The 27,097-nt window shown below is 47.2% G+C and overlaps 1 protein-coding gene across 3 annotated transcripts in view; it reads left to right on the top strand.

The window, feature by feature from the left end:
- Positions 1-579: 579 nt before the first annotated feature.
- ASTN2 (astrotactin 2) overlaps positions 580-27,097 on the top strand; it is an 839,367-nt gene continuing 812,849 nt past the window's right edge. For all 3 annotated transcript variants that reach the window (XM_090274637.1, XM_090274635.1, XM_090274634.1), the window contains exon 1: positions 580-1,030. In XM_090274637.1, the coding sequence (XP_090130763.1) occupies positions 580-1,030 (451 nt within the window). The remainder of the gene's footprint in view (positions 1,031-27,097) is intronic.

Raw genomic sequence — 27,097 nt, 5'->3', positions numbered from 1 at the left:
CACAGGACTTGTTACTGGGCTTGAGGGGAGACAAAGTTAAGTCTGTGCCGTCCAGAGGCGCCCTGTACCCTAAAGAAGGCGGGGCCTGCAGCGGTGCTGGACTAAGGCGCGTCCCCAGGTGTAGCCCATGGGTTGAGCCAGGGGCGGGGTAAAGGTGGTTTGAACCAGGGGTATTTTGGGGGAGGCGTGAGAGGGCCGCTAAGTCTTAGGAATTTGGAGAGGGGTGGTGTGTGGCTCAGGAACACGGTGAGAACGGCATTGGGGGATCCTGGGAAAGGAGAGGGGGCGACTGACATTTGCACGAGGCCGGGCGGAGCCTCCGAAACGCTCGGGGTCTGCCGAGCGAGCCAGCGCAGGGCCGGGCGGCGGGCCCGGGGAGGCGGCGCGGGCGGAGGGGGGTTGGGCCGAGCGGGAGGCGGAGCCGAGAGCCGGGGGCTGCTGGCGCGCGGGTCCCACGGCTCCTTCGCCTCGGCGTCCTGGTTAGCTCCGGCGTCCGCCGCCGCCGCTGCCGCCGCTGCCGCTGGTTCCTCCTCCTTCGCCGCCGCGGCCGCTGCTCGCAGCCCCGCAGCCCCGCCCGCCATGGCCGCCGCCGGCGCCCGGCGCAGCCCCGGCCCCAGCTCGGGGCTCTGGGAGCGGCCGAGGCTCGGCTTCCACCCGGCGCCGCTGCTGCTCGTGCTCCTGCTCCTGCCGCCGCCGCCGCTGCTGGCCGGCGCCCCCGCCGCCGCCTCCCGGGGGCCAGACAGCCCCTGCCGGCTCAAGACGGTCACCGTGTCCACGCTGCCCGCCCTGCGCGAGAGCGACCTCGGCTGGAGCGGCGCCCGAGCCGGGGCCGGGACCGGGACCGGGACCGGGGCCGGAGCCGGAGCCGGAGCCGGAGCCGGAGCGGCTGCCGCTGCGTCCCCGGGCTCCGCCAGCTCCGCGGGTGCCACCGCGGAGTCGCGCCTCCTGCTCTTTGTGCGTAACGAGCTGCCAGGGCGCATCGCGGTGCAGGACGACCTGGACAACACCGAGCTGCCCTTCTTCACTCTGGGTAAGGCTTGGCGCCGACACACGCGGGATCCCAAGGAACCGTGAGCCCTAAGTGAAGCCAGACAGATGGGGGCGCCTTGGGGATCCCCGCCCCGGGCTGCCCGAAGCGGGGTTGGGAGAGGGCAGCCGAGGGGCCCGGAGGGCGCACAGGTGGTTGGGAGGGAGTGTGGGGCAGGAGGTCCCGGGGAGTGCGTGGCGTGGCGGGAGCGCGGGGGCGTGCCAGCCCCTTTGCGGCGGAGACCTGTGCCTCCGTCTCAGCCCAGACGCTGAGCTCTGCCGCGGGCCGTACCTGACGCCCGAAGCCCCATGTCGCTGAGTGTGCTCAGGCTCCGCGCCGGGGAAGTCTTCGGCTCTGATGCCGGGTGCGGGTCTAGTGGGTGATGTCCCTGCCGCCCGCGGTTACCGCCCCTTTGCCCTCGCGCCGGAGTTTTTGGTTTTGCTCTTCTGGATAGATTTTCCCGAGAATCGGAGGGGAGACGCTCCATGTAGAGTCACCCGCCCTCATAGACTGAGTTCCGGAGTGGGTTGGGTGACCTTGGCCGAGTCGCTTTCCCTCGGGGCCTTAGTTTTGGCGGTGAAGTGCGTTAGGGGAGGATTGAGTGATTTCTGAGCCCATTTCAAATGGTCGGATTCGCCCGCACCCAGTCTGCCACATTCGCCTTTCTGTCCCCCTCCTAGCATCTCATTCACCGGGCTAATAATAACTTAAAGGCCAGAAAATGGAAGGGGAGAGGATAGGGTAGGGGTGGGGCTGGAGGTGGGGGCTTACACGGAAAAGTTCATCACAAAGTTCGCCAGCAGCTTGCTGCCTGCCGGTTCCCAGCGCGAATCCCAGAGGAGTCGGCCCTTCGGAGGAGCTGTGGGAAGCGCAGCTGATTTCCCACCCGGGTAATTGATAGCTTAATTATCTCGGAGAGCGTTTACAAAAACGTTGTTTCCCTTTAGCTCTCCCGCGCTCGCCAATCGCTCGCTCTCCCCTCCCCTCTTGGGGGCACAGGGCGCGATTGGTTGTCGGAGTCTGGTCAACAACCGCGCCTGGATGGCGTGGGGGCTCGCGGGAGACTCCTGAACTCGCCTTCCCCGGATCCTTGCTTTCTGGGATCCGGCTTAGCTGTAGCATCGCGGGGGTGATGGACTTCCCTGGTTAGCGCCTTACGAATCTCGATTGGACCTCTGAGGTTAACTCCTTGCTTGCCCAGGAAGCCCCAAAGAGTAATCAATCAATGGGCTAGACTTCTCTCTCCGGGGAACCATAATATATTTTAATGTATTTTTTGTGACCCCCACCCCACTCCCGCCCTTTCCCTTCTTTGTTGGCTGCCTCTGGGGATTTGAGCAAGTGCCAGGCACTCTCATGCTCCGAGCTGGAGCCTGGGGTTTCTGGCCCTTGGGCTCTCCCCAGCTGGCTGTAACCCGAGCATGCTGAGCTTTCTGAGAGGCAAAGCAATAGAGCGCCTTGCAGGTTCCCGGGGGACTTCCTCGGCAGCGCGTCTGGCGTGCGAGACACACACACACACTCAAGCATACACTCCGGCATACACACACGTGCACCTGTGGGGCTGCCTGTTCCCAAGGAAGGGTATGAGGGTGGCGATGGGGTTCCTTAGGGCAAAGAGCTGACCTTGGGCTCAGGGCTAACTCCTACTGCTTCCCCCAAGGGGACGCACAGGGTGTTTATTTTACGCCACTTCCAATGGCAACCTTCTTTTATCGCCCTCGCCATCTCTCTACAGCAGGTGCCCAGAGGGATCAGGAGGTCAAGTCTCCCTGAATGATTGGTCAAATGTGGGGGGGGGGCATTCTTAGATATGGTGTTACTTGGAAGTGAGGACCCCAGAGCATTCCAATTCGCCAAGAATGTGGAGGACCCAGTCCAGTCCACTAATAGGAATTGTCCCCACATACCTGGAGCTGGGAAGCTCCAGGACCTGTGAGTTAGCTCCAGAATCTCCTGGCTCCCTCCGTTTGGAGCCTCTGCCTTCTCTGCTGCTTGTGGCTGAGCCTGGAGGCTGTGGACTGCCTGCCGTGGAGTGGCGGGGTGCTGTCCTCCTGTGGGCTCTGAGCCCTTTCAGATGCTTGTGGGGAATTGGGTTCCCATCTCCTCCTCCCCTCAGTGCCCTGGACTAGCAGCTTAAGGCACCCCCTCCCCCCAGGATTTGGCTAACGAGGTAGTTACCAGATGGCCAAGCATAGCAGGAGCTGTGTAGGGAGACGTGGGCTTTTTATTTGTGTTGGTCTTCCACTGTTTGCATGTAAACACGGAGTGCACAGTGAGCTCCGGGAAATGAGGGCTGCTGCTTGTTGGGGTTGGGGGCGGGTGCTACTAGTCATTCATGGCCGTATCTTTCCCAGGGTCCTAAGGCAGCCCCATCCCATCCCTAGACCTTCCAAACATTCTTTGTTTAAAAGCTGAGTATTTATGTCTGCTGGTTTGGGCGAGTTTTTCACTACTAACTCACCAGTTAAAGGGCTTTGGAGATGGCACATGCCACTTCTGGTCATGCAGTCAGTAAATGCCAAATCCTGCCAATTGTGGGGTATATGGAGCCACCACTAGGGGGTGGTGGTGACTGCCAAAGCCCTCTGGCTATGCTTTGGGTTGTGGGCCCAGAGTTGGTGGTGGTAAAATGGTCTTGGCGTTAAAAGGTGTGGGTGATTGAACAAATAAAAGGTAGAATTCCCATTTTACTCAAGTCCAACTGGGGAAACTCAAGGTAATTTTCTCCACACTGCCTCTCAACATCTTTCACCAAAGTCACCTACATACCTGGCCCTACCGCCCTCCATTGTGCCACTGTCATTCCAGTTATTGGCTATGTTATTGATCGTGCCTGTACTTAAGTGACTTTCGTTAAGGTCTCTTCCGCTTCATAGTTCTGCTCTTGTCATCACGTTCCAGCCTGTTTTATGTAGATGGAAGTTTCCCTCAGAGGTGAAAGATTCCCCAAGTTTCTGTGTTGGGCTCTTCTTTAGAATTTGATTATAAGTCAATGGTGTTGACAAGGTGAATTTCACTGAAAGTGATCAAGGAATAGCAATGTGGACCTGAGAGCTTTACTTTTGCCTGTTATTGTTAATTTCCATATAATATATGTAGTGGGCACTGCTGTTATTGCCATTTTACAGGCTAGGAAGCATTAGTAGAGAGGTCAAGTACCTAATTCAAGGTCAGACTGTGAATAAATGGCAGACCTGGAACTGGAATCTCAGTCTAACATACACCTACCTTCTTGGTAATTGCTAACTAGGCATCCTGAGCTAAATACACATTGAGGTGCTGGTTATACTTGTATGAAGGGCATGAGCATTCCTCTAAAGGAACTTCAGCTACATGAGTGAGCTGAAATCTGAGAGTCTGAGTGTGAGACATGAGTTAGATCACCTCCAGTGACCCTGCCAGCTTTAAGTTGTGTGATGCACAGGATGTCAGAGGACACTGTATTTAATGGTGCCAAAGGGTGATGGAGATGACACCACATTCGGTGCCATCAGGGTGGGAAGATCTGTCTGGGAGAAGGCTGGGGATACCTCCTAGACAGGAAACACCCTGAGCAAAGCCTTGGAGGAGACGCTGGAGAAGCTGAATGCTGTAACAGGGCTTGCAAACTTAATGTTGGCTAGGATCTAGAATCCCCACTCTGGCCCACAGTGACCTTGAACAGGCCATTTATCCCCCAGAGCTTCAGTTCCTTGTGCTGTAATATGAGTGGGTAGATGAGCCCTAAAATAATCCTTGGGTGTAAAGATTCTATGAACTTGAAGTGCTCTGACCTACTCTGTCACCCTGACTAGCTCCCTCGCCTTTCACTGGCTCCTTTGCTCTGCCGATAACATGGGGCTGTTGGGAAGAACTGATGGAAAAGGAAGAACTTGAACAGGAGTGACTGGCAGTGCAGGGCTTCTGAGGTGAACCTGCATCACTCAGTCCTCATCCGCCCCCAGGCAGCCCTGGAGTTTGCTTGTGGATTTAGCTTTCATGTCTGCAGGTGAGAAGATGGCACCCTTCTTCCTGGACTTGGTAGAGGCCAGGCTGGTCTGTTTACCTTGAGTTAGCAAAAGGGGGGAAAAAGAGATACAATTGAATAAGCCTCCATTGTCAAAATTTCTGACTAATTTTCCTTGTCATATAACTCGCACAGATGAGGCCTGTGCTCTGCATTTGTGGGAGGGCATGCGAAGAAGGAAAAAACATCCAGTAGTATGTCTTTAAGGGCCACCTATGTGAGTAAGGCAGTGTCCTGAAGATCTTTCCCAAAAGAGTGCTGTCTGCGGGAGGCCGATCGGCCTGCGTGGAAGACAGAGATGCAGTGTGAAATGCCAACTTGGTCAGGTCTACAAAGATTCCTTAGAATGCAAACAAAAATGAATACCCAGAGAGGAAAGCCTCTGGAAGGAGTAGGGACCAGGGACCGGGTCAGAAGGATCATTGAAAGCAGGAGTTCAGCCTAAGAAGAAGAGCCCACAAAAGACTGGATCAGCTTCCTTCAAATGTCAACAGGGAATGAGGAATGTGCTTTTTTTTCTTTTCTTTTTTTTTTTTCCCCTTGTCTGGTTTAAAGGAATATTCAAAAAGTGCAGTTACAAGGGGAGAGATAGAATTCAGTCCCACAGGAGGCTGTGTCCCAGGGAGCTGTCCAACAACCCGGCATTCTCACCCTTAGTGACAGTAGGATCCATGCGGGAGGAAGCCTTCAAGCAGAGACTCCGCAGCCTCGGGCAGGCACTGGGAGAGAAGACTAAGCCCCCAGGAGACATACAGGCTCTCTGCCCTTTTTAGTTTCTGGTTGGATTCAGCAGGTTGATGATGCCAGTCATGAAGAAGAGGGAGGAAGACCAGATACAAATACTAGTAAGCTGGGTTTTCTGAAGAGATTTCTGACCACAGAATATTTGTTAAAATCAGGGCCAGTGTTTTTCCTGTATGTGTGTGTGAGGGAGAGATTCTGGAGTGAATGCGAGAGAGAATTTGATGTTTCCAAAAAAGCTAGATTTTTTAAAAATGTATATTATTTCCTCACTGGGGCACCAGGTCTTTAGTTAGTAAATAAAGTATTTGGGTAGCACTGAAGGTCAAGTCCTATGCTGTTCCGATGTTCCAGGCTTTTGGGACATAAATAAGGGTCCTAGAAGTAGGCAGAGGGGTGAGCATTCAGTGGCCTCTGATCTGAGTCTTTTTCCCCTTTCCAGTCTCTTCCCTCACTCCATCCTCAGCCCTTTTCCAGCTCAAATCTGGTGAAACCTATTTAAGACCCAGGACAGAGAGAGATATACTGTCTGCCCTCAAAAAGCACTCTGTTACCGAGAGGGTAATGGGTTAGGGAGAGAGGAGGATTTGTGTTAGCTGCGTTAGAGAGGCTCGGGTTTGGTCGGGGCCAACCAGATTGGTGGTTCTGTGGGTCAGCTTCACCAGCTGAGACAGCCCGGCTCTGCAAACTTCGGTGTGACCTGGAACTAGATGGTCTTCCTGAACTGGGCCCTGAGGCCATGCAGTCATTCTATAATTTTCATTTACAGGAGGTCCGGCAGTATGTTTGACCAGACCTCTGGCAGGCAAAGAGTCCTGCTCCTCACCCCCTTGCTTCACTGGAAACTAGTCCTTGGCTGACATAGAACAGTGTGACCACGTGTGCTGGAGGGAGAGAAGGATGTATAGTGACAGTGACTTCTCTGGGCAGAATCATGACAACTGTCACCACAACCACCAACACTGAGAGACTCCCAGTGTCACAGATTCTTGGAGCTCATTGAATCCACTCCTCATTTTATATGGTAACTCTGGGGCCCAGACGAGGTAAAAAAGCTACTTAAAGACCAGCATTTCACACTTCAACCCAGTGGCCTTCAGACCCATCCCATGCTTCCTTCCATCACAACACTGAACTTCTAACACGTGGCTCTGGGTTTAAACACATCTCAGTGTCTGCAACTCAGTTGCACAACATAAAATTCACCATCCTCCTCTTGTTCTTCTGCAAGAAACGAAAATACAAAAGCCCCCAAATCTAAGGAGAAAAATATGCCTAGAGAAGTTGAATTTGTTCTCTTGCCCAAGTATCCAGCTGGTTGGCTCCAATTCCTCCCGGGAACCCGAGCTGTTGGGTTTTGTTTGCGGGGAGGAGGAAGCCTCGTTGCCTTTCACTAGCTGCCTCGGGGGGTGAGCATCGAAAGCCTGCTCTTTTCCAGGAAAGGAGAGAAAGAGTCGGATATAACCTTGAGGTGGAGCAGCGTTACGGGATGCTTCCTTTACAGAGCTGATACTTTCCCAAGTTCTCACACTGACCAGCTAGTGGCAACAGAAGATTAACTATAGCGAGCGAGCTGGTTTTTCTTCCCTTCCAGCAGTGCATGCAGCCCCTCTGCCCCGGAGGGATGCAGGCAGACTGCTTGTCAGGACTTGCTCTGCTCCCCATCGCTGGCACTCCCCTTTCGCTGGCTCTTTGGACAACTACCCCCATTGAGGTTTCCCTCTGGACTGGATGGAAGTGCTGGCGACTGCACAATGCAGGACTGGAATATCTGTAGCTTCCTTACTAGTACACTAGAACTTCCAAGCAGCAGCTCAGCCTGTGAGTCAGAAACGGACAAAGATGTTGTATGTTATAGACTGTTAAGGTTTTAGCCATGCAGAGGAAACATTTCTCCATCCCCACTGTTGCAGCCTCTGGCAGGTCAGACCTCAACAGTTCTTTCTACTAAGATGTCAACAGCCAGCTCACTGGTCTGATCCTCTAGTCTGATCCTCTCTAATCCATCGTCTGTACTTGCAGACAGAGCGATTTCATTAAAAGCCCAAATATAATCATGTCTGTCTTCCCCTGAAGGACCTCACTGGTTCTTCATAGTTCTTAGTATGAAGTCCAGGCTCCTTATTGTGGTAAAGGTCTGTGTTCAGACTCTGTGCAGACGGTCCTACCCTGCCCTCTTGTTCTGTAACTATGCCCCACCAACCCTGGGAAGATTCTTTCTTACCTGTTAAGACTGAACTCAAATGGCAATTGATATTGGACATCTTTCTTGACCTCTTCACACTGAAGTTGAATATTCTGGACCTTGGCACCCACTATAAATATAAAGCTTACAATAGCAATGGTCCCTTTAGAACTGTTGAGGCCCTACAATGTGCTAGGCTCTGTTCCAGGTGCTTAGGATCCATCGGAGAACAAAGCACATGGATTCCCGCTGTCAGAGTGCTCATATCCAGGTGTGTGTGGGTGTGCATGCGTGTGTGCCCATGTGTGCACACTTGAGTGTGCACATGTATGTTACGTGGTGGGGAGAGGAAAATAGCAATAATCATAATGGAAATAGGAAAGTTATATAACATGTAAGGTGATAAATTCTATGAAAAGGGGCCAAAAATAAACGAGGGAAAGTTTTAGAAGAGGTTGCTTTTAATATTAAGTAGGGGAGAGGGAGAGGAGCTCATTGAGAACGTAGGATTGGAACGAGGACTGGAAGGTGAAGGAGTTAGCCAAGTCGGCATCTAGGAGAAGAACATTCCAGAGAGAGACGGGCTTCGGCAAAGCCCTGGCTCTGGAGTGTACTTGGAGTGCTCAGGGGCCAGTGAGAAGGCCTGGGCTGCCTGCTGAAGTGGGCAAGGGGTGGGCAGGACAGCACAGGAGAGCACCAGGGGAGTTGCGTAGGGCTGCACAGATAGACTGCTGTCAGGGTTTGGGCTTTTACTCTGAGTGTAATGGAGAGCCATGCAGGATTTTAAGCAAAAAGCGTGTCAATATCTGACCTATGTTTCAAAGGAATTACTCAGGCTGCTCTGTGGCAGGGCAAAGATGGAAGCAGGAAGGCCTGCAGGGGTCTGTTCAGGTGAGATGATGGGGGCTGGGAGTAGAATGGAAGCAGAGCTTACGTGTTTCTTTGTCTGCCTTGCCTATGGATCCATTTGCAGAGAACATACCTCATTCAGCTCTGGGGCCGCAATGACTCACCGTGTGCTTGGCACATCCTAGGTGTTCAGGGCATGTTAGATGACTAGAACCCTGGGATTGCCAAGTATTATCCCAGAACCCATACTGAGTGAAATCATAGCGATGTGGACATTTAGTCATCTGTTAAGGCTAAGCCGGAATGCCTTCTCTTCCATTAAAGCTTTCCCTCCTCTGGGATCCCACAGCCATTTTCTCTGCCTTTTTCCACCTTTGCATTATCCTGGGATGTTTATCAGATAAGTAATGGGACCAGTTTGATTAGAGGAAAGACCTTATCTTGAGAATTACAGAAGCCAGATAAGGGATTGGAACCATTGCATTGTGGCAAACAGAGAAGCATTGACTATATGGGAGAAGAGGATACACGCCATGGTTTTAGGATCATCAAATGTCATGAATGGTAGAGTAAGGACATTATCTAAACGAAGCCCTTCTATACAAAGTTGGGGAAATTGAAGTCACCAACACAACCTATTCCAATATATTCTCCCCCCATCTTAGGGATGGGCAACCGGCCACTGGGGATGAGGGGATAAGGGGAATTGATCTTCCCAGATTTTATCATTCTGGCATGGGGTAGGCCATCTAGAAGACAGGTTAGATTGGTCCCATGTTACAGGTGAGCACGGAGGCTCAGAGGATTTAAGGAGCAGGCCCCCAGATCACAGCTATGATACAGCTGAGCTGAGTCCAAACTCAGTTCTGCCTGGTTCCAAACCCTGTGCTCTGGCTGCCTCCTGTCCTGCTCAGAACCAGGTATGTTCTTGAGTGTTCATCTCTCTGACAACCTGTTTTCCTTTTTTCTCTTATCTCTTCCTCTTCTCATTACCAAGAAGTTAGAGATGTTTCTTCTATAGGAACCTCAGGGTGCGGCAGCCACACAGGCCCGAGGGACCAAATACCTTGCTTCTGCGCTGCTGGGAGCTGACTCAGCATCTCCTCGCTCATTTGCCAAGAGCACGGCCATTGTTCTTGTCTCAGTTTTTCTCGATGCTGCTCATTATCCCTGTGCCTTCTTGGTTCTCGTCCTCCTTTTCTCCTCACCCCTTGTCTCCCTCCTCGCCTCCCTTCCTTCTCCCCTTTCCACTTCTCTCTTTCCCCAGTGCTTAGGGAGTTTCCACCCCAGGCTAGGCATGGTGTCATCCTAGGAGACTTGGGATTGAGTCCTTACAAAAACTACATTTTCTTTCTAGAAATTGTCAAGTCATGGGTTATCTGTGATACAACCCTTAACTTGCACTTTTCTGTCACCCCTCTGCTCTACCCCAAGGTGAGCTTTGTCCAGGAGCATTGTACAGTTTTTATGTTTCCATCTTGAAAATGGGATTTATATTACATTATCGATGCATATGGGATATATAAAATAATATGCAATATTTCCATACATATTATGCTGTAAAAATACAGATAAATAGTGTATACTTCTCCTGTAGTATCAGAACTGGGTAAAACAATGCTTTTGAGGTCCAGCCCCACACCCTCATTTACCTAGCTAAGAGAAGTGCACTTTGAATGTCACTCAGGCAATTCACAGCAACTGTCTCTAGCCAGTGTGCTGGGGTGGACCGTTTGCCAGCTCTGACAATCAGAAGTCCTGGGTTCGAATCCTGTTGCACAACTTGCTAACCGTAGACTTCTGTTTGCGCCTCTGTTTGCCCATCAGTAACATGAAAACAACATAATAACCACTACTCTGGGTTTCTGTGGCCAGCATTTTTGGAGCACCCTCCATAAACTACATTTTAGGCAGCACCCAGCAGGTTACTGAGTTTTCAGTTACAGTAATCCATACGTGGTCCTTACAGAGATAGTTGTGTGCAAAGCACCTCGCCCAGAGTCTGGTGTACAGTTTGTGTTCTCTGCCTCTTAGCCACCTGGAATCCTTTTTTTATTGAAAGGAGATGGAGGTATGAATAAATAATGTGTGCAAATTCCCTAATTCCCTTCCCCTCCCCCTTTCTTTCCACCGCAGCCTGCTTTGCTTAGGTGCCTCCTGCCACCTTCCCGCCCCCCCCCTCCCCAGCATGGCAAAGCGGGATGAAATTGACCATTGATGTCTGCTGTTCTCCAGGAGCTGGGGAAACGGGGAACTCCGGGGTTGTCTGAGGACAGTTTGGATAGAGAAGCTCTTAGAAGCTGAGTCTAAGGCAGGTGGGTGTTGGGGGAAGCAGGCGGGGCAGGATTCTCTCCCTTCTGGTGGCGGCAGGCTGACAAAGCCTTGCTCTCAGGCACCCAGGGAAGTCACGAGTGGCTTTGCAAGCAGCCGAAAAGGGAAGGAACATTTCCATTAGCAGAATCAGCAGTAAAGAGATTTCCAGTCACAGTAATAGCTGTATTGGGGGGAATCATTTCAGCGGAGGCTGTGGGCGGAGGAGGGAGGGGGGCTGGGCGGCAGGGAAAGGCTCGGGGAGACGTCTGGTCGCCTTGCAGGGAGCGGAGAGACAGCAGCGCGAACGGGAGCCAGGAGCCAGGTGCCAGACGCAGCGCGCCTGTTCCGGAGGAGCCGGGCTGGTCTTTGGACAAACATTCCGGCTCTCCCGCTTCTCTCTAAATGGACAGATTCCCGTTCTCAGGAGTCCCCGTGGGAGGCTGCACACTCATTCTAGGTGGCCTTTCCTCTGATTCTCTGGGTTACTGTTTTCAAGACTTCAGGGCCAGCAGCAACTTCCTAGGCTCCTGGGAAAACTCCCAGGTGATTTAGCCCAGTTTCTCTTAGCGTTAGCTATTTCTGAGAATCACCTTAGAACCTGGGTTCTCACTCCCAGACCTGCTGAGTCACCCGGGGAGGGGCCTGGGAGCCTGTACTTTAGCAAGTGTACCATCTCCTTGAGGCCCCTTGGAGGTCCCTGGAGGACTGGGATGAATTGGTCCCTGTGCACCAACTCAGCCTCGCCTCCTGACATCCCCATTCACACTTGATGCTGTAGCCTCACTGATGACTTGCAAGCATCTGAGAGCACCAGGCATAATCCCCCCATCTGACCCCTGAACAGAAAGGCTGTTCTCTCTGGTTGGAATGCTTACCTCATCCCTGATTCACCTGGCCAACTCCGACGTTAGTTTACTATTACCTGCTTTGAGGAACCTTCTTTTTCCTCCCAGGTTTACACAGAGGAGGTGTATGAATGCTCATATCCCCTGGTAAGGTTGCCATGTTTTATTTTATTTTTTTAATATATTTTATTCATTATGCTATTACAGTTGTCCCAATTTTTCCCTCTTTGTCCCCCTCCATCCAGTGCCCCCATTCCCTCCAGCAGTCCCCTTAGTTCATGTCCATGGGTCATGCATATAAGATCTTTGGCTTCTCCGTTTCCTTTATCAGCAGTCCTCAACCTTTTTGGCATCAGGGACCATTTAGGTGGAAGACCATGTTTTTACTGACCTTTGCTGACTGGAGGGGTGGGGGTTGGTTTCAGGATGATTCAAGCACATTACATGCAAACTTACCCCCTGCTGTGCAGCCTGATTCCTTATAGGTCTGGATGGGTACTGGTCTGTTGCCCGGAGGTTGGGGACGCCTGTCCTATACTATTCCTAACATCCCTCTGTGTATTTTGTACCTACCAGATACGCTTCTCGATCCCTGCACCCTTTCTCCCCCTTTCCTCTCCTAGCTGATAACCCTCCAGATGACCTCTATACCTATGATTCTGTTCCTTTTCTAGTTGTGTGCTTAGTTTGTTTTTCATTTTCAGCTGTTGATAGTTGTGAATTTGTTGTCATTCTAATGTTCATAGTTTTGATCTTCTTTTTCTTAAATAAGTCCCTTTGACCTTTCCTGCAATAATGGCTTGGTGATGATGAACTCCTTTAGCTTTACCTTGTCTGGGAAGCACTTGATCTACCCTTCCATTCTAAATGATAGCTTTGCTGGATAGAGTAATCTAGGTTGTAGGTCCTTGCTTTTCATCACACTGAGTACTTCTTGCCAGTCCCTTTTTGCCTGCAAAGTTTCTTTTGAGAAATCACCTGACAAACCTCCTTTGTAGGTAACTCTGCTTTTCTCTTGCTGCTTTGAAGAGTCTCTGTCTTTTACCTTTGGCATTTTAATTGTGATGTATCTTGGTGTGGTCCTCTTTGGGTCTAACTTGTTTAGGACTCTGTGCTTCCTGGATTTGTATGTTTATTTTCTTCACCAAATTAGAGAAGTTTTCTTTATTTTTTCAAATAAGTTTTCAATTTCTTGCTCTTCCTCTTCTCCTTCTGACACCCCTATTATCTGGAAGCTGGTACACTTGAAGCTGTCCCAGAGGCACCTTATATTGTCCTAATTTTTTGAATTATTAATTCTTCTTGCTATTTTGGTTGAATGCTTATTTCTTCCTTTATGTTCCAGATTGTTGACTTGGATCCTGGCTTCATCCCCTCCACTGTGGGTTCCCTGTAAATTTTTCTCTATTTCACTTATTGTAACCTTTATTTGTTCCTGCATCTTTTTTTACTTTGCTGAGTTCTTTAAGCATCCTGATCACCAGTGTTTTGAACTCTACATCTGATGGGTTGGCTATATCCGTTTCATTTAATTCTTTTTCATTTGGACCATATTTCTGTGTCTCCTAAATTTGGCAGCGTCCCTGTGTTTGTTTCTCTTTATCAGGTAGAGCAGCTTTGACTCCCTGTCTTAGTAGTGTGGCCTATTGTAGAAAAGGCACCTGTAAATTGTGTCGGGCAGAGCCTTAGGTAATGGCCAGGGCAGGGCAACCTGCTTCACTGCCGTGTGGCTCTGTGTGGGGAGAGGGCTTGAAGAGGGGACTTTGACGCTGCCTAGCTTCTGGATGTTTGCCCAGCACTCGCTTTGTGTGACTGGCATCCTTCCAGCTGTTGCCCTGTTGCTGGATCCCAGAGAGGGTGGATCTGTGTATGTTTTAAGTTTATGTGGGCCCTTTATTGGAGTCTCCTGAAAATCCAGCAGTTTCTTCTGCTGCCCCAACTCCCACTGGTTTTTACAGCAGAAGTTATAGGGATTTATCTTCCTGGTGCTGGAACCCTGGGCTGTGGGGTCTGGCCTGGCACTAGGAGCACTTGCTTACAAGGTGTCCCTCCTGATTTTTATCCACCACATATATATGTGGGACCACCTGTTCAGTTGCTGCTGCCTCTTTGCACCACACCGTGTCTCCACCCCTCCTACCCATCTGGATAAATGTGGCTTTTTTACCTAGGCTGTCGGACTTCCACATAGCTTGATTTTCTGGTGGCTCTGGGTGTTATTTGTTTTGAGATCTAGTTGTAATTCTTCTGTGGTTGCGTGAGGCGGTGAAGTGTGTTTACATACACGTCCATCCTGGCTGGAAATTGGTTGCCATATTTTATTAATAAAAGTAAATACAAATAATAAAATATAGCTAATGTCTCATGATATATGGCAATGATATGAAACTCAAATATCAGTGTCCATAAATATTTATTAAAATACATACCTGGTCCTCCATTCATGTATGTATTTTCTATGTTTGCTTTTCCTCTATAGAAGCAGAGTTGAGTAGTGGCAACATAGACTATCTGGTTCGCAAAACTTAAAATATTTACTAATTCTCCCCTTACAGAAAAAGTTTGTCCACTGTGCTGTATAATACAAATCAGAGCTATTGATTTTCTTGTTTAAAAGCTTTGCTTGTCAGTGCTCTTAAGAATAAAATCCTAATTCATTTTTGGAGTTCAGAAAACCCTAAAAAATTTGTATTTTTCTCTTGAGTTCATCTTCCATTTTCTCCCTTGCTCATAAAACTCAAATATCACCTCCTTCAAGAAGTCTTCCCTAACCATAGCAGCACCCGGGTATACCCTCACCTCATAGCTTTCTATTCTATATATTAAAAAAAAAAAAAAAAAAAAACTTTGTCTGACAGCTCCTTGAAGGTAGGGGATAGATCTTGTTCATCTTTCTGCTCTCCAAATTATATACTGCAGGACACAGCACGTAGTAGGTATTGAGTGGGTATTTCCTGGCCAAACGAATGAAACATGGGCAGGAATACGAGTGATGGCTTGTGATCACAAGCTTAGACAGTACTCACCTCATCTGGGTGTTCTGTTGTGTATTAGGAGATTGTGCTGAAGATTCCAAGAGAAACTTTTAAGAGCATGTGGAGTAGTGCCTGACACTCAGCAAATGCTACCTAGGTGTCTGTTAAATAAATACAAATAAATGGGCCTGTGCCTTAATTCTTGGGACCTGCCCCATCCCCACTTTCTTTGCAGTTGGAGGGAGTTTAGGGGAATTCAAAAGAAGTCTTGCGAATAAAGACCTCACGGAACCCAGGGGGCAGGGTAATCTGGTGGCCAGGACTGGGGGTGAGAAGTCCTGGGCCTGAGTCCCAGTTTTTCTGGGTGTGGTCAAGTCCTCGCAGCTTTGTGGGCTTTCCCTTGTTTCTTACGTGATGAGATTAAACCAAGCTATATGTGAGGTTCTTCCCAGCCCCTCTGCTCAGCGAGGGCCCAGGAGGGAGAAATCGGTTTCTCGGGGAGCTTCTGAGGTTGGAAGCCGCTGCAGCAGGATGAAGACGCCTCCCTTCCTTCCTCCCTCCCTCTCTGCTTCCTTCCTGTGGCCTCTGAGGATCAAACCGTCAGCTCTGAACCTGGGGGCAACTCACATTTTCAAGCCCAGGCTCTCACTAATTTGTTAGACAACCTTCTTAAATTACTTTCTCTCCATCCTCCCCGAGGGAGGGAGACTGGAGAAGCTGACCAATTACCTGTCTGCCAATAGTAGGACTCTCGCAGTCCCTCCCTCCCTCGTTTCTCCCTTTGTTTCTCTCTCCACTTTATTCTCCTGGATTCTCTAAACCACCTCTCCAAACTGCAGAGGCCTCTGGGGAAATGGCCTCATTCACCTGGTTCCCTGCTTCCAGCCTGGGAACAGAAGGCCACTCTTACCCCAAGAGGGACAGCAGATGGGAAGGCGGGTGGCTGAGAAAGGGCAGCTGAAAACTGTAGAAAACCAAGCAGGGTTTGCAGCTCTGCAAGTTACCAAACTGCTGGATTGGGAAGCAAGGGTCTTGGATTCTAGTCCTGTTACTGCCATTCACTTGCTGTGTGGCCTCAATAAATGACATTTCCTCCTCGGCCTAAGTGAGTATTGTCAGAGCCAGTATTCCTTCAGGAATCTGGGGAGAATTGGGCTGCATAGAATAGTTCATGAGAGAGGAGAGACCTTCCAGTCTTGTCTGCTGCCAGAATCCCAGGTGCCCAGAGCTGCGCCCATCACATAGTAGGCACTCAATAAACGTTTGTTGAATGAAGGAATGAATTAGGTGGAAAATACGTGTGATCAGGCATTGCTAAGTAACAACTTACCACAGCTTCAGATTCCTTCAGAATATAGTGCTCTCATCAGTTATTATAATCAACTGGGATTCGTCTGGGAGATGAATTCTATTCTTGTTTCCTAGACTAAACCAGTTTGCCTAAAACCCTTTATTCTTTTTAAACTCCTCTTGCCTGGAGCTAAGCCCCTTTCATCATTTTTAGTGGATCTTCCATCCCAGAACCTGTGCCGTGTCCCTGGGGGCACAGAATGCAAGGAGGTGACTGTTGGGATAATAACATTTGCACTGGTCAATTAGAAAACTCCTTTTCTTGGGTATTTTTATTATCTGCATATTACAGATGAAGACGGCCATTCAGAGGGGTCAAGTCAGTTGCACAAGGTCACATGGTAAATAGGATTAGCTGTATTTATTTTTAAAAGGAATCTTTATATTACTATCATGAATGGGACACCAGAAGAACTTGCTATAAATGGTAGCTAGCCTGTAAAAGTAATGTAGCTATTGGAGTTATTTATATACATTTTCACATGCCACCTAAATTTATCTCCTGTAACACACCTTGGGAAACATCGATTTAGCCCAACCTCTCACACAAAGATATTCATTTTGCATTTAAATTTTGCCCATTTAATTGTCAAATTTTCCTCTAATATATACATTAATTTTTCCCCTGCCTCAAAATTGCTACTCTTCTTTTAAGATCCAGTTAGAAGATGCCTTCATTAGTTCCAAGATGAATTTCCTTGCTCCTCCAAGAAGAGTTATATCTCAAGCGCTTTGTGTTTTCACTGCAATTTGTGTTTTCATGGAAATATTGTGATTGTTTAATTGTCTGTTTCTTTTGCTAGTCTGTGAGCTTTCTAAGTTAAATAGCATGTCTCTTTAATATGTTTAATTCCAGCAGCTAGTGCATGCATGCTTATTGAATTTTTAAACTTAATTTTAAATTTTCACAAGACACATTTAAAAATACAAGCTTGTTGTATCAAATTCAAACCCTACAGGAATACTGTTTTAAAAAGGTGAAAGTCTCTGCTCCACCCAAACTCATTCCCCAGAAGAGACCATGAAGAAGAGTTTGCTGGGATCCTTGTGGAATGTGAATGCATATATGCCCTAATAATTGCCTTAGGTGACGAAATAGGAAGGAAGTGACATGTCCAAGGCCACTCGGAAGGTTTTCTGCAGGTAGCGCAGGGATATTAATGAAATTATTGTAACTTTTCATTAGGGCTCTGGTTTTTCAAGCTCTGTTCCAGACAGATCAGGGGGTATGAGTTGCTCTGGGATTCAGCTAAAGAGATGCTTCATTTTTATGTTTGTAGCACTGGGTCTCCAACTTCATTGGAACAAAAGATTCCACAGCTTAAAAAGATGTTCTGTAAGCCAGGTGCTGTTCCTAGACTACAGCATCTTCCTCCGTGCCCCATGTGCAACATATTGGGAGGAAGTTGGTTAATGTTCCTGCCACAATATTGTATGGAGGTAGCATGATTGCAGGAAGCTCACTGACCAGGCTATAGTTAATATTAAACCAGCATTACAAAACCACTCCATACATGGTCAGGCCCCAGAATCTACTTCCACATTTTTTCCAGGCCTCAGGAAGGGCGTCCTCTTGTTTACTGACTCTGTACTGACTTATCCATATACATGGTATGGGTATATGCATATATAAATTGTGTATATATGTATACATATAACACATATGTGTGTAGATATAACATGCATATACACATAATTGTATATATACACACACTGATACATATAAGAGAGAGAATATGAAAATAATTTTAATCTGGAGAACTAAAAGAAGAAACTGAACCCAGCAAGAGAGGGACCAGGAAGGGAACAATTATTAGAGGGAGTTGGAGGTGGGTGTCTTTTGCTTCCTGGCAAGGTATTTGACATGATTAATAAAGCAGTTCTTCCTTAAACATTTTCCAACCTTCAGTAGGGAGACAGACTCTTCAGGAAAGGGTTACCTGGGTTTAGGTTGAGTTGCTTACCTTGGAAACCCTCCTTTAGGAAGCCATGTGCCTTTTCAGTTGGTCAGTTAACAGAAAAAGTCTATTAAAGCAGGAAATCTTAAAAAATAATAATGCACCTTAAACATTATATTTTAACTTAAAATACATAACTGTGTATGCATTTGCCAATTATTTGATGTAGTCCAGGATCTGTTCTCTTAGGCTGGGTCAGCTGATTGGAGTTCCATGACACCTTTCTGTAGAAACCATTCTCATAATGTACCAAATATGATCTCCAGTGTTTCATTAAAGGGGACTGAGAACTTAAACATGCTTGCCAAGTAATTCTTCTAGTTTTATGGTTCCTTTCTAAATTTTTATAGTTGTTGCACCTGACTTGACTCAGTAGCAATATTAAGTGACTTTATTTTTACAGTAAAATCAACTTAGTCCTCATAGCAACTGCTTTCTTGTGATGCTAATAAATCTTTAATGTTCACAATATTTCATTAAACTTTCTAATGATAAAAAACACAACAGGCATAACCAGGTTTGGGAAACAAACTACCTGTAAAATAACAACTCAACAGACACTGAAGTCCTAAGGATGCTGGAGAGGAAGTCACTAGTGTGACAGGATCTTGAAGAGATATGTGTCCCCTCCCCGTGTTCACTGAAGCATTATTTACAATAGCCAAGATATGGAAACAAATCTGTGTCAGTCATCGGATGAATGGATAAAAAAGATGTGGTGTAAACATACAATGGAATATTATTCAACTGTGAGAAAAAGGGACATCCTGGCATTTGTGCCCATGTGCATGGACCTCGAGGACATTGTGCTAAAGTGAAGTAAATCAGGCAGAGAAACATGGATACTGTATGATGTCACTTATAATTTGAAAAAGCCAAACTCATAGAAACGGACTAGAATGGCGCTTACTGGGTGTTGGGGGTGGGGTGGGGGATTGGGCAGGTGTCGGTCACAGGGTAAAGTTTCCAGCGGCACAATGAATGACTCCTAGGGATCTAATGTGCACGCGTGGCGACTGTAGTGAGCAATACTGTACTGCATACTTGAAAGTTGCTAAGATAGGAAAGCTTGAAAGTTTGCACCACAAAAATGAAATGGTAATTATGTGACACCGTGGAAGTGTTAGTAAATGCTATGGTGGTAATCATTTTGCAATATATAAGTGTATCAGAGCAACACGTTGTACACCTTAAATTTACTCAATGTTATATGTCAGTTATAACAGTAAAGCTGGGAAAGATCATTTAAAAATTAAAGAACAAAAACCTGAATGGCAGAGTCAGGAACTCAAGTCATTGGACTTCAAGAGTTCATGGCCCCTCTTGGGACTCCACAGCAATTGCCACGAATGCTCTTTTTATTGTGGGTGGCCTTTTCAGGGAGATGCCCCAACACTTTTCCTGTTTTGCAGATGAGCAAAGTGCACTTCAAATAGTGAAGCGGTCTGGTGCAGGACACTGAGCTAAGTAGAGCTGCTGTTTAATTCCCAGAGCGCATTCCTGAATGCCATTCCAAATATTTCTTTACTCAGGTCGTTTTTTGATATTTTAAAAAATAATTGAAACTTATCAAATAATTATTTTTTCATCTGTGACCACACCTGATCTTTCCGTCACCCTATGAGGGAATTAGAGCAGGATTTCCCCTTCAGTTCCTCTTTGCTCTCACCACATAGGTCTTTCCCTACACATGTGACTTTTTAGGGGCTCTCTGTAACTGTTGGCTCATGGACCAGCTCTGCAGGCCATTCATACTTGGAACTCTCAGGACCCTCAGGCTTATGCACTCCAGCCCTCTCATTGCACAGAGGGAGACCAGGGGCCAGAAACGCCTTCCCTAAAGTTGAGAGACTGCCAGTCCATGCTCTTTGCCCCCACTGAGTTGCCTGCATAGCCCTGACTGCCTACTTGCAGGAGAGGGTGGGCAGTTAATGAGAGGGCAGTGTGTGTGAGCAGGCTGCCGGGAGTTCCCATGTGTTATGAGGTGCAGACTATAATTCCGAATTCATTTTGGGGACGTCTCGGCTCATAAAATCTCCAGCAGGTATGGCTGGGAATTTGTTTTGACTTCCCCAGCACATGTTAAAAAATACCTCTTCTCTTCATCTTATTTTCCTCTTTTTTTCTGCTTCCACTTTTTTTTTTTTTTTCCTGCCTAATTCTCACTGGACGTTAAGCTCCTGGTGGCTTATGGGGGTGGTACCTGAGGAAGAGATCCTGCAGTCTAGGGCAATGGGCTGGCAAGTAGTTGTGAAAAAGCTCACCTTTCTTGGATGATTGATTCTCCCTCTGCAAAGACATTGGCTCAGGAAATGGCTTTAGGGATCCGTCTTACACTATTATAGTTAGGCTTACAGATGCCATTCTTATTTTACGCAAAACAAGGCTCCCGTATAGCCTTCTGTCTTTAATGCAATAGCAGCTTCTTCCCCATCTCCCCCGCCCTCCGCACATTCTAATATCTCCCTCTCAGTCTCTTTCAATCCTGTTCCTATTTCTTCCTGAGTAGATACTTCGTATCTTCATATGCTGCCTGAAGGATCACTTGCAAAGGCCATTTCTCCCTCGCTTTGAATCCTCAGTGGCTCCTCACCGCTTAATAGGATTAATAGCAGACTCCTTGGCATCTGAGCCTGCCACCTAAGGACCTTATCCTTCTCTCTCTTTCTCTGCCCACACTTCAGCCAAACTGGGTTTCGTACTCTTCCCAGAAAACGAGCTGTACTTCCACATTTCTGTGACTTTGCTCAAGCTGTCTTCTATCATGGACGACATTGTTCCCATCTGTTTCTGCTGGTGCGGCCCTGTCTGTCCCTCATAAGCTACTTTTTGATGGAAACTTCTATCCTAACTGCTTCTTCCTCTTTCCTTCCTCCCGTAACTTTATTCAGAAAACTTTATTTAGGTTCCTTTTAGGCCACCTCTCTTATATTAAAATGTGTATGTCTGTGTCTTACCTCCTTCTGCATAGTCCAGTACAGTAGACAGTGCCCACATGTGGCTATTGGGCACTTAAGTATGACCAGTAAGACTAAGAGACTCAATTTCAAATTTTACTTAATTTTAATGAATTTAAATTTAAATAAAAGGTGCATGTGGGTAATGGCTACCATACCAAACAGCACAGGTATAGAACGTGTTCACCATTGCAGAAAATTTTGTTGAACAGCACTGCTTATGAGATCCCTGAGGGAAATGGTGGAGTTTTGTCTTTTCTGTATCCTGTTTTTAGTCCTGGGCCTGTTATTGAATAGGTGTCAATAAATGTTAACAGAACTGACATTCAGGCAAGACTATTTAACCACAAACCTCAAAGAGATCCAGTTGTAAGAAGGAAATTCACAGCAATTTGCTTTTAAAACACACCAAGGGGACTTCTGGTTAAGATGGCAGCATAGGTAAACACAGCTTGCCTCCTCGCAAAACCGTATCAAAATTACAACTAAAATACAGAACATCACTCAGAACCATCAGAAATCAAGTTGAATGGAAGTCTGACAATTAAGGAATTAAAGAAACCACATCCATCCAGACTGGTGGGAGGGGCACAGACACTGAATGGCTGGTCCCTCATCCATGTGTGGTGGATACAAGTTTGGGAGGGATATCTTGGGAGCAAGGGGTCCCAGCCCCACACCAGGCTTCCTAGCCTGGGGTTCCAGTGCCAGGAAGATAAGTCCACACAACTTCTGGCTGAAAAAACTATCAGGGATTGAATTGGTGGAAGAAACTTCTAGAGTTCCAAGTATTTTCTCTTAAAGAACCTACACTCAGACTTACTCAGATCCACTCTCTGAGCTCCAGCACCGGGATAGCAACTTGAAAGATACTAGTGACATACAGAGAGGAACTGAAGTGTCTAGCATCAAGGTGGGAGCTGGCAAACAGCTTTCCACCAGGCAGAAAGGCAGGCAGAGGCCATTGTCCCTTTCTGAGTCCTCCTTGCATAGAGCCGCAGAGCTGGCAGGCACCATATCTAAGACTCTGGCTAACACTGTTTCCCCATCTTGGAGATCCCTTGAGACTGCCCCACCCAACTTACAGGCCTACCCAGCTGTTAACTGTGAGTTTTTCATATGAATGGGTGGTCTTGGCTCATGCTTTACAACTTTCTAAACCCTATCAAATAAGCAACAGCTGGCCTTGGTGACTCCTTAGCCCCTGTACCTCTTGCTAAGTGGCCCAAGCCTTGGCACTAGCAGCAGCCAGCCTAGAGTCACAATTTGTCTTTGCCTGAAAATCTCCAAGCCTAGCGCAAGTAGCAGACATCTTAGACTGCTTTATAGCTCATGCAGGGTGACCCCATGCAGAACACAGGTGGGGGCTGACCTTGGCCTGCACCACCTGGGAAATCCCAGAACCTGCACACCCAGTGGACAGCTATAGACCGTGTCAGAGCACCACTCTCCTGCCCCTGCACAGCTGATCCTCTGTGGAGGGCAGAGATTGGTGGTCAGTGGTCATAGGTAGTCCCTGAAGCTGATGGGCCTGGGTAAAGCCCTCCCATTGACCTGCCAACAGCAGTCAAGGCTCAGCTACAAGAAGATGGTGTACTCAGCCCACCCAGCTTGAGTGATAGGGGAGGCTGTGCCTCTGGACCCTGCTGGACACCTACTATCTTAGGCCATGCCACCAAGACAGGGAGTCATAGCAGCTCTATCTAATACATAGAAACAAACACAGGGAGGCTGCCAAATTGAGGAGACAAACATGGCCCAGACGAAAGAACAGATCCAAACTCCAGAAAAAGAACTAAACAAAATGGAGATAAGCAATCTATCAGATGCAGACTTTACAACACTGGTTATAAGGATGCTCAGGGAACTTAATGAGGACCTCAACAGCATAAGAAAGATCCAGTTAGAAGTGAAGGATTCACTAATTGCACTAATTGAAATAAAAATTGACAGGGAAACAACAGTAGAGTGGATGAAGCCGAGAATCAAATCAATGATTTGGAACATAAGGAAACAAAACAACTAATATGAACAACAAGAAGGAAACAATAATAACAAAAAATGAGGATAGGATAAGCAGCCTGTGGGACAGCTGTAAACATTCCAATATTCACATGATAGGGGAAGAGAAGGAGCAAGAAATTGGAAATGTATTTGAAAAAATAATGAAAGAAAACTTCCCTAATTTGGTGAAAGAAATAGACATACAAGTCCAGGAAGCACAGAGTCCCAAACAATATGGATGCAAAGAGGCCCACTCTAAGAAACGTCATAATTAAAACGCCAAAGGTTAAAGATAACGAGAGAATCTTAAAAGCAGCGAGAGAAAAGCAGCTATTTACCTACAAGGGCATCCCCCTAAGACTGACAGCTGATTTATTTAAAAAACCTGTGCAGGCTAGAAGGAATTGGCAAGAAATATTCAAAGTCACGAAAAGCAGGGACCTACAGCCACAATTGTTCTACCAGCAAAGAATATCATTTAGAGGTGCTTCCCAGACAAGAAATAAACTAAAGGAGTTCATCATCACCAAATTGTTATTACATGAAATTTTAAATGGAGAAGAAGTTCAAAACTATGAACAATAAAATGGCAATAAATACATATCTATCAACAATCGAATCCAAAAAAAGAAACTAAACAAACAAGAAGAACAGAGACAGAATCATGGATATGGAGAGTGTTTTGATGGTTGCCAGATGGGAGGGGGGTGTGGGGGAATGGGTGAAGAGATGAGGGGATCAAGAATACAAATAGGTAGTTACAGAATAGTCATGGGGATGTAACTATAGGAAATGGGGTAGCCAAGGAACTTATACGCATGACCCATGGACATGAACAATGGTGGGGGAATGGCGTGAGGAGGTGGGGGGGGGGGTGTGCTGCGTGGAGGGTGCCAAAGAGGGAAAAATTGGGGTAACTGTAATAGCAAAATCAATTTAAAAAAAAAGATTTTTAAAAGAAGGTGGGGCACTTAGGGGAGGTCTTAGGGAGTATCTTTATAAAATATTCATCAGCTTTATGCTGATGTAGCAAAATGGGATTTATTCTCTTAACTTTATCTGTCTGGGTGTGGTTGAGAAATGTCACTATCTGCATTTCTGTTCTCTGTCTCCCTGAGTTGGGTGATTTAAGCTATTTACCCTTTGGTTGGGGAGAAGAGTAAACCATTTACTCTGAAGTGTCTTCAGTTTAGGGAAGATAGGATTTACTCTTTGGCTGCAAACAGCTTGTTTAACTGTCTCAGTTTCTCTATTCCACTTGTCCTGGCGTATAAGCTTGTTTCCATGTTTGATCCTCCTTTTATAAAACAGTTCAAAACCCTGTGTTTGTGAGCGTTTATGTGTTGTGGAAGAAAATGCTATTCATAACACTTATTAAAGTGATAAGGCAGACTTTATTCAGAATTATCCTGCTAGGTCTAGGGGTTACTGCAATGGGTTTTTACAGAAGGGGAAAGAGATGGGACTCAGCTCCGAATTCCCAACAAGGAAAGGTTGAGAATTTATAGCCAAGAACTGCAGTGGGTCCAGGGTGGTGGTAGTGGCGGTGGGGTGTTTGTTGATCGATGGAAAACTGCTAAGAGGGTAAGGTAATTCTTTGTGTGATGAAGAAGGGGATTCTGTGGCAAGTAGCTTCACACGGTGATCTGATCATAAATTCCTAACTGGGAGGGTCATGTGAGTAATCACACCCCAGGCGCATAATTTCGTTAGTAAAAGGTTTATCTTTGCCTTAAGCCAGCCCTGTCCAATGTTTCTGGGCATCTGGGTTAACACACCTTTGAAATAAGACATAGCCACCCTCCAGGAAGCACGCAACCTTGTTAACTTCTGTAGTTCCCTCCCCGCTTTGTTATTCCCATTTCCATGTAAGTGTACATTTCCTCCTGAATTTCAGATGTAGAAAGGAACTTGCAAAACTCTTATTCTGAGGAGCGTTTGATATCTTGCTTCCCAGCATATGTCATCGGTTTGTCTGAAATAAACTTTTATAAAAAATTTTTTTAAAAACCATCCACCAAAGTTTGCCAATTAAAAGTATTGCTTCATAAGCTTTCTTGTGCCAAGTCTGGTACATCTTATAGTCCAGGATGTCTTAGATGAATCCATTAATGACACCGGTCAAAGTTCCTGGCCCCAGTGGGTCATTTCTGAGCACAGCCTTTTCTTTTCACCACAGTCTCCTTCCTCGCAGCCCACAGTTTGGCCTTAGAAAGAGGGGCCCGACAGGTCTCACTCCCCGGGAGGCAGGTGCCGACGGAGCTGCCTGACATGAATGCACAGGTTTGAGCTTCCATGGGTGTTTCACAGAAGATTTATGAGTGTTTCTTCAAGACAGAACTCCTGAGCGCTCTCCCCTCCCTGTGAGTGTCGGGGTGGGGATGGAATGTAAGTCGTCCCTCTCTTTTCTCCTCCCCTGCCCTTCTCTCTCTTCTCTTTCCTCTTGCAGCCTCTTCGTTTCCACTTTCTCTTTTTATCTCTTCTTTCTGCTTTTTCCTCAGTGTCCTCTCCTCTCTTTCTCTTTAATGTTTTCTTTTTCCTATCTCCCTACCTTGCTCTGTGTATCTGCCTGTCTCTCTCCGGGTCTCTCCACATCTGTCAGTCTGCCCCCCGCAGCCGTGAAGTCCGTTCAGCATTGCTGAGCACAAGTCACTCTTACCTGCCTGCCCTGGCCACAGAAGCCAGCCCAGGCCCCTTGCTGACTAACGTGGCCCCACGCACAGCTCAGAGCAAAGGAGAGAAGAGGCGGGTGGGGCCTTGCAGGGTGTAGCTCTCTCCCCTTCTATTGTAAGGGGTCCCCCACTCCTAACGGGGCTGCCTCCTTCTCTGCCACTGTTGTCCCATGTGATTACAGATGTCCTGGAGGACTTCAGAGGCAGCCATGGCCACTGGATGCATCTTGTGCAAATCTGGCCATGACCGATTTTTAGTGTGACGTGTGATTTGGAGAGCAGCTTGGTAAAAGGGTCTGGAGGTCTCGTTCCTGTTTTGCTAAATAATTGAAGCTCTTTCTGCAACTCTGGTGGAGTCCTCTTTCTCAGCCTCTGTTGCTCTTACCATATTCATCACCAGCCCTATTTTAAAACATTTTCCCTTCAGGGCATTAAAAACATCTGCTGAAGAGTTTCAGAAGAAAAGTTTCAAAAATGATAAACCTGAAGACATCATTCCTTCTAAAATTTCAACCCTTGGCTGTAACTGTCAGTGAAAGACACCTGAGCCAAGTTACCTTATCCCTAAAATATATGTAACTTCTTGAGATTGACCTTAAGGGCATGTGCTTGATTAGCTTGTGGAGATTAATAGTACTTTAAAATAGCAATTGGTATTGAGTCAAGAGGATTGCTTATTTCAAAGAAACAAAACAAAAGAATGAAATGAAGAAGGAGGAGGAGCAGGAGGAGGCTGGAGGAGGGAAGGTGAAGACAGCAAAGAAGACAGGCTAGTCTTTTGTGCCTAATCTGCAGGGTAGACTTAAGTTCACTTCTACACCACTGTGTTCATTGCAGTGCTATTCACAGTAGCCAAGATTTATAAGAAGCCCAAGTATCCATCAGTAGATGAGTGGATAAATAGCTACGGTGTATTAACACAATGGAATACTGTAACAGAGTGGGGTCCCCAAAATTCCCCAGAGCCTGTGGTTGGGGGGTGGGGGAAGGGGACAGCTTTCAAGAGGCCTTTGCGTAACTATGGCTAGTAGCTAGTGTCTTCATTATGCAAATGGCTTTGGCTTTTCCAATGCCCCAAGGAGGTGGGAGGGGTTTTGACCATGGGATGTGAGAAAAGAGCATACAGGGCCTGTACAAGGTTGTGTGAATGGTCAGAATCTGTTACCCTGCCCACTGCATTACAGGCCACGGTGAGGGATTTAAAAATAAGGTGAC

The sequence above is a fragment of the Furipterus horrens genome, unplaced genomic scaffold, assembly GCF_987537825.1.
Source record: "Furipterus horrens unplaced genomic scaffold, mFurHor1.1.pri manual_scaffold_4, whole genome shotgun sequence".
Lineage (NCBI taxonomy): Eukaryota > Metazoa > Chordata > Mammalia > Chiroptera > Furipteridae > Furipterus > Furipterus horrens.
Note: the sequence above shows the minus strand (reverse complement) of the source record. Positions and strands in the feature narration are given on the sequence as shown.